General features: G+C 52.4%; 1 protein-coding gene across 1 annotated transcript in view; it reads left to right on the top strand.

Moving 5' to 3' along the window:
- The window catches only part of frmd4bb (FERM domain containing 4Bb), a 59,809-nt gene that overhangs the window by 36,233 nt on the left and 16,076 nt on the right, over positions 1 to 7,500 (top strand). The window contains exons 12-18 of the mRNA XM_062540141.1: positions 858 to 934; positions 2,201 to 2,336; positions 2,810 to 2,948; positions 3,374 to 3,507; positions 3,658 to 3,774; positions 5,729 to 5,957; positions 7,287 to 7,343. Of these exons, the coding sequence (XP_062396125.1) occupies positions 858 to 934; positions 2,201 to 2,336; positions 2,810 to 2,948; positions 3,374 to 3,507; positions 3,658 to 3,774; positions 5,729 to 5,957; positions 7,287 to 7,343 (889 nt within the window). The remainder of the gene's footprint in view (positions 1 to 857; positions 935 to 2,200; positions 2,337 to 2,809; positions 2,949 to 3,373; positions 3,508 to 3,657; positions 3,775 to 5,728; positions 5,958 to 7,286; positions 7,344 to 7,500) is intronic.

Raw genomic sequence — 7,500 nt, 5'->3', positions numbered from 1 at the left:
CGCAAGACAAAATTCAGAGTTTTGCGATTTTTCAGAACTTCACAGTAACTAATGTCGCTCCTACCCTTTTCATCACATTAATGTCGAATGGGCTCTTTTTAATCCACCTCTGGTGAGCAAATTAACTTATCGCGACAAAACCAATGTTACGGCGATATAAGTCTTCTACAATGACGTGTCATGCTAACTTTGTTGTGTTGTGCACCAGAGGGGGGGGGGGGGGGGGGGGGGGGTGTTGTGCAGGAGAGGAGTGTGTTGTGTTGTGTTGTGTTGTGTTGTGTTGGAGAGGAGTGTGTTGTGTTGTGTTGTGTTGGAGAGGAGTGTGTGTTGTGTTGTGCATCTGTCTCAGTCTGTGCAGACGTGGTCAGCATGAGTCACAGAGGAGGTACAGTAGAGAGGGGGAGGTGCTGATGTGTTGTGTGTGGAGGGGAGGTGCTGATGTGTGGAGGGGAGGTGCTGATATGTTGTGTGTGGAGGGGAGGTGCTGATATGTTGTGTGTGGAGGGGAGGTGCTGTGGTGTTGTGTGTGGAGGGGAGGTGCTGTGGTGTTGTGTGTGGAGGGGAGGTGCTGATATGTTGTGTGTGGAGGGGAGGTGCTGATGTGTTGTGTGTGGAGGGGAGGTGCTGTGGTGTTGTGTGTGGAGGGGAGGTGCTGATGTGCTGGGATGTGTTGTGTGTGGAGGGGAGGCGCTGTGCACCTGGAGAAGCCAGTGAGCTGCACCTGGGAGACTGTCTGTCTGGAGTGAGTGTGTGTGTGTGTGTGTGTGTGTGTGTGTGTGTGTGGCAACCAGTGGGTTGACACAGGGGATGTCCCTACTGCAGTTTGTGATTTTTTCCCTCTCTCTTCTCTCCTCCAGCTGTTCCAGTGGAAGCAACTGGAGAACCTTTACTTCCGTGAGAAGAAGTTTGCAGTGGAGGTCAACGACCCTCACAGGTGAGCCTCAGAAGAACCCTCATCAGGCAGCGTAGTGGTCCTCTACTCTTATTTACGGTCTATTCTCATCAGGCAGCGTGCTGGTCCTCTACTCTTATTTACAGTTTATTCTCATCAGGCAGCGTGCTGGTCCTCTACTCTTATTTACAGTCTATTCTCATCAGGCAGCGTGCTGGTCCTCTACTCTTATTTACAGTCTATTCTCATCAGGCAGCGTGCTGGTCCTCTACTCTTATTTACAGTCAATTCTCATCAGGCAGCGTGCTGGTCCTCTACTCTTATATACAGTCAATTCTCATCAGGCAGCGTGCTGGTCCTCTACTCTTATTTACAGTCAATTCTCATCAGGCAGCGTGCTGGTCCTCTACTCTTATTTACAGTCAATTCTCATCAGGCAGCGTGGTGGTCCTCTACTCTTATTTACAGTCAATTCTCATCAGGCAGCGTGGTGGTCCTCTACTCTTATTTACAGTCAATTCTCATCAGGCAGCGTGCTGGTCCTCTACTCTTATTTACAGTCTATTCTCATCAGGCAGCGTGGTGGTCATCTACTCTTATTTACAGTCAATTCTCATCAGGCAGCGTGCTGGTCCTCTACTCTTATTTACAATCTATTCTCATCAGGCAGCGTGCTGGTCCTCTACTCTTATTTACAGTCAATTCTCATCAGGCAGCGTGGTGGTCCTCTACTCTTATTTACAGTCAATTCTCATCAGGCAGCGTGCTGGTCCTCTACTCTTATTTACAGTCAATTCTCATCAGGCAGTGTGCTGGCCCTCTGCTCTCTATACTCTGGGCTTTGTGCCGGCCCTCTGCTGGCCCTGTGCTGGCCCTGTGCTGGCCCTGTGCCGGCCCTCTGCTGGCCCTGTGCTGGCCCTCTGCTGGCCCTGTGCTCTCTATACTCTGGGCAGTGTGCTGGCCCTCTGCTCTCTATACTCTGGGCAGTGTGCTGGCCCTGTGCTGGCCCTGTGCTGGCCCTGTGCTGGCCCTGTGCTGGCCCTCTGTGTCTAATGCTGCACTGGACCCTCTGCTGCTGCTGCCTCCAAATCAGTCCTGTTTGGTAGTAAAGTGATTGCAGCTGCCAGTGCCCATAGGAAACCTATTACTGCACACAGTTTCCCCAGATGTCACAGTAAACTTGTAATGGCTCCATTACTGAGGGTCTATTATCACTATTATCACATTATCACTATCAGCTCTCCAGATGCTCCGTGTGTGTATGTGTGTATGTGTGTGTGTGTTAAAGATGGTGTGTCTTTTTGGCAGGACCGTGACCAAGCGCACCTTTGGGCATACGGGCCTGGTTATCCACACCTGGTATGCCAGCCACTCGCTGATCAAGACCATCTGGGTCATGGCCATCAGTCAGCACCAGTTCTACCTGGAGAGGAAGCAGAGCAAGGTGAGTGCAGAGCCATAGAAAGAGAGAGAGTTGCGACACTCTGATGTTGCCGCCACGATCAAAAGTTCCAAAAAAAACCTGTGCTGAATGGCTGAATCGCAGGAGGGTGGGATGTACTTCTGATGTTGGAAGGTGTAATCAATTAAATCATTGACTACTGACCAAGAGATTGGCTGTAAACAGTTCCAAAAGCCCCATAACGAGGAAATAGCCTGGAAAAAGCGCTGCCATTTTTTCCTATGGAGGTCTATGGGAGTGTCGCCACTCTGTTTTATCTACCGCTCTGGGTGAGTGCAGGCCTTAGTTCCCGCCTAGTTCTACCTGGAGAGGAAGCAGAGCAAGGTGAGTGCAGGCCTTATAGTTCCCGCGCTGTGCTCTGGTGACAGTGAGAAACGACCGTTCGATTACTGCTTTATAGATTTCTGTCTGAAACACGAGCCTCTCTGTCTTGTTCCCAACTCCTTCTACAACAGGCCAAAATGAGTGCGGCGAGAAGTTTAAACGACGTCGCTGTGGACCTTACTGAGAATGGGGCGTCGAAAATAAACAAAGGTCATCTGGGGATAAAAAACCAGCTCATCATGGCCAGTAATGGGAGCCTTGGCTCAACAGGTAGCACTGCACACACACTTACACATGTATTCACCTCACAAGTGCTATTGGGTCAACAGGTAGCACTGCACACACACTTACACATGTATTCACCTCACAAGTGCTATTGGGTCAACAGGTAGCACTGCACACACACTTACACATGTATTCACCTCACAAGTGCTATTGGGTCAACAGGTAGCACTGCACACACACTTACACATGTATTCACCTCACAAGTGCTATTGGGTCACACTGCACATACACTTACACATGTATTCACCTCACAAGTGCTATTGGGTCACACTGCACACACACTTATACATGTATTCACCTCACAAGTGCTATTGGGTCAACAGGTAGCACTGCACACACACTTACACATGTATTCACCTCACAATAGATGTATTGACATCCAAGAAATAAATAGCGAGCTGTCTTGACAGGTTCTGCCGACTCTGAAATGAACGACGACCAGAAAAAAGAGAAGATCTCAGAGCTGAAGAAGAAGGAGAAAGATATCCAGGACGTCTTGGCCCAGAAGATGAAGGAGCTGAAGAACATCTGCCTACGAGAGGCGGTAAAGAGCCAGCTCTCCTCTCCTCTCCTCTGTTGAGACTGCTACTGCTGCTCCCCCTCTGGCCCACGTCACAGGGCAGGGGGCCATGCTCTCTTCTCCTCCATGTCAAGTGAGATTGAGCATGTGCCTCTTCTGACCTGGTTCTTGCAGGAGCTGACGGGCAGGCTGCCCAAGGAGTACCCGCTGTCCACCGGAGAGAAGCCTCCGCACGTCAGGCGGAGGGTGGGGACGGCCTTCAAGCTGGACGATCTCTTCCCATACAACGAGGTATGTGTGCCCACCAGGGTAAGCTGTTAGGCTGGACGACCTCTCCCCTTACAACGAGGTGTGTGTGCCCACCAGTAGGCTGGACGACCTCTTCCCATACAACGAGGTATGTGTGCCCACCAGGGTAAGCTGTTAGGCTGGACGACCTCTTCCCATACAACGAGGTATGTGTGCCCACCAGTAGGCTGGACGATCTCTTCCCATACAACGAGGTGTGTGTGCCCAGTGCCACCAGGGTAAACTGTTAGGCTGGACGACCTCTTCCCATACAACGAGGTGTGTGTGCCCACCAGGGTAATCTGTTAGGCTGGACGACCTCTTCCCATACAACGAGGTATGTGTGCCCACCAGGGTAAGCTGTTAGGCTGGACGACCTCTTCCCATACAACGAGGTATGTGTGCCCACCAGTAGGCTGGACGATCTCTTCCCATACAACGAGGTGTGTGTGCCCAGTGCCACCAGGGTAAACTGTTAGGCTGGACAACCTCTTCCCATACAACGAGGTGTGTGTGCCCACCAGGGTAATCTGTTAGGCTGGACGACCTCTTCCCATACAACGAGGTATGTGTGCCCACCAGGGTAGGCTGTTAGGCTGGACGACCTCTTCCCATACAACGAGGTGTGTGTGCCCACCAGGGTAGGCTGTTAGGCTGGACGACCTCTTCCCATACAACGAGGTATGTGTGCCCACCAGGGTAAGCCGTTAGGCTGGACGACCTCTTCCCATACAACGAGGTATGTGTGCCCACCAGGGTAAGCTAGCTAGCGTGCTGCCTGCAGGTGGAGTGCAGTGAGTTTACTTGGGCACATTCCCAATTCAGAGAGCCAGCTGCAGAGCTGGCCGTGGGGTGTTTGTAGCGTGCTGGTGATCAGATCAGGCCCACTCTGCAGCAGGAGGTGATCAGGCCCACTCTGTAGCAGGAGGTGATCAGGAGGTGATCAGGCCCACTCTGTAGGAGGTGATCAGGCCAACTCTGTAGCAGGAGGTGATCAGGAGGTGATCAGGCCCACTCTGCAGCAGGAGGTGATCAGGAGGTGATCAGGCCCACTCTGCAGCAGGAGGTGATCAGGCCAACTCTGCAGCAGGAGGTGATCAGGCCCACTCTGTAGCAGGAGGTGATCAGGAGGTGATCAGGCCCACTCTGTAGCAGGAGGTGATCAGGAGGTGATCAGGCCCACTCTGCAGCAGGAGGTGATCAGGCCAACTCTGCAGCAGGAGGTGATCAGGCCCACTCTGCAGCAGGAGGTGATCAGGCCCACTCTGTAGCAGGAGGTGATCAGGAGGTGATCAGGCCCACTCTGTAGGAGGTGATCAGGCCAACTCTGCAGCAGGAGGTGATCAGGCCCACTCTGCAGCAGGAGGTGATCAGGCCCACTCTGCAGCAGGAGGTGATCAGGAGGTGATCAGGCCCACTCTGCAGCAGGAGGTGATCAGGCCCACTCTGTAGCAGGAGGTGATCAGGCCCACTCTGTGTAGGAGGTGATCAGGCCCACTCTGCAGCAGGAGGTGATCAGGCCCACTCTGCAGCAGGTGGTGGACACATTTCACTGTTGCATTTAATAATACCCTGGTGCCAGACACCTTCAGCGCCTTGCTGATTTTTTATTATTATTATTATTTTGCATTATTTAAAGTTATAATGTCATATGAAAAGGATGCAAAATTAATGTTAGCTTCATATAATGTTAGCTAATTTCCTCAACATAAAACACAGGACCCTTACCTGAGGAACCTGGAGAGCATTTACAAGTGTGTGTGGTGTGCACTGTGTGTCCTTTGCAGGACCCGTACCTGAGAGCATTTACAAGTGTGTGTGGTGTGCACTGTGTGTCCTTTGCAGGACCCTTACCTGAGGAACCTGGAGAGCATTTACATGTGTGTGTGGTGTGTTTGCAGGACCCTTACCTGAGGAACCTGGAGAGCATTTACATGTGTGTGTGGTGTGTTTGCAGGACCCTTACCTGAGGAACCTGGAGAGCCGCTTCGCGCTGCAGCGGAAGATCGTGGAGGCGGCGAGGAAGCTGGCGGCGGAGCTGGACCTGAACAAGACGGTGAGGAAGAAGAGGAGGAGGAACTGCCTGGACGCCATGCAGAAGCTGCAGGAGATCGAGGACGAGATGAACCAGTACCGCGTCAAGCAGGGCCAGAAGCCCACGCAGAGGGCCTCCCTCATCATCGCAGGTACGCCACAGCCAATCACAGAGCCTCGCTCATCAGCGCAGGTACGCCACAGCCAATCGCAGAGCCTCCCTCATCATCGCAGGTACGCCACAGCCAATCACAGAGCCTCGCTCATCATCGCAGGTACGCCACAGCCAATCGCAGAGCCTCGCTCATCAGCGCAGGTACGCCACGGCCAATCGCAGAGCCTCGCTCATCAGCGCAGGTACGCTACGGCCAATCGCAGAGCCTCGCTCATCAGCGCAGGTACGCCACAGCCAATCACAGAGCCTCGCTCATCAGCGCAGGTACGCTACAGCCAATCACAGAGCCTCGCTCATCAGCGCAGGTACGCTACAGCCAATCACAGAGCCTCGCTCATCAGCGCAGGTACGCTACAGCCAATCACAGAGCCTCGCTCATCAGCGCAGGTACGCTACAGCCAATCACAGAGCCTCGCTCATCAGCGCAGGTACGCCACAGCCAATCACAGAGCCTCGCTCATCAGCGCAGGTACGCCACAGCCAATCAGAGAGCCTGGCTCATCAGCGCAGGTACGCCACAGCCAATCACAGAGCCTCGCTCATCATCGCAGGTACGCCACAGCCAATCACAGAGCCTCGCTCATCAGCGCAGGTACGCTACAGCCAATCAGAGAGCCTTGCTCATCAGCGCAGGTACGCAACGGCCAATCACAGAGCCTCGCTCATCAGCGCAGGTATGCTACGGCCAATCACAGAGCCTCGCTCATCAGCGCAGGTAGCCATTGCAGCGGGCCACTGTGCTGGCTAATATTGCTTTGAGAACAGAGTAGATTTTTTTTTTCTTTCAATACAGACGTCTGCAGCGCCTTGGCCTTTCTTTTTTTTTTAGATTATTTTTTGGGCTTTTTATGCCTTTATTTGGACAGGACAGTAGAGGAAGTGAGTGGGAGAGAGTCGGGGTGGGATCTGGAAAGGACCACGGGGCGGGAATCGAACCCGGGTCGCCAGCGTACGGTGCAGGTGCCCCAGCCAGTTGCGCCACTGCCGGGGCCTTGGCCTTTCTAATTGTGTATGCCAGACAGCCTGGTGGTCCTGCTCTGTTTACCCACCAACAGCGCGGCAGAGCAGAATATTGAAAGCCAGACGAGACCCTCACTCATAGTGAGAGATGAGAGATGGTGTTATTTGACAGGGGAGCTGATTCTAATGGATAAACATAGAAAGGGCACATGCTGTGACTTGTGCAATGAAGATTCAATGTGTGATTGTCCCTGTCATTTTGAATGTCACCTCACGGCTGCGTTATCATTGTGTGTTTGTTTATGTGTTTATGTGTGTGTGTGTGTGTGTGTGTGTGTCTCCACAGATGAGCTGGTGCCATCTGAGTGCAGCTCCTTGTCTGACAGCCTGACGCTTGATGACGGTGAGAAAGACTTCCAGTAGCGCTCTGCTGCTCCCTATAACGTTTTATATACTGTAGTTATACACAGTTTATAGTTAAAGACCTTTTCTGCTCCCTATAACGTTTTATATACTGTAGTTATACACAGTTTATAGTTAAAGGCCTTTTCTGCTCCCTA

This window comes from Sardina pilchardus, chromosome 7, assembly GCF_963854185.1.
Source record: "Sardina pilchardus chromosome 7, fSarPil1.1, whole genome shotgun sequence".
In the NCBI taxonomy this organism is placed as follows: Eukaryota; Metazoa; Chordata; class Actinopteri; order Clupeiformes; family Clupeidae; genus Sardina; species Sardina pilchardus.
The sequence above is the reverse complement of the archived record's forward strand: the minus strand, read 5'-3'. Positions and strand labels throughout refer to the sequence as shown.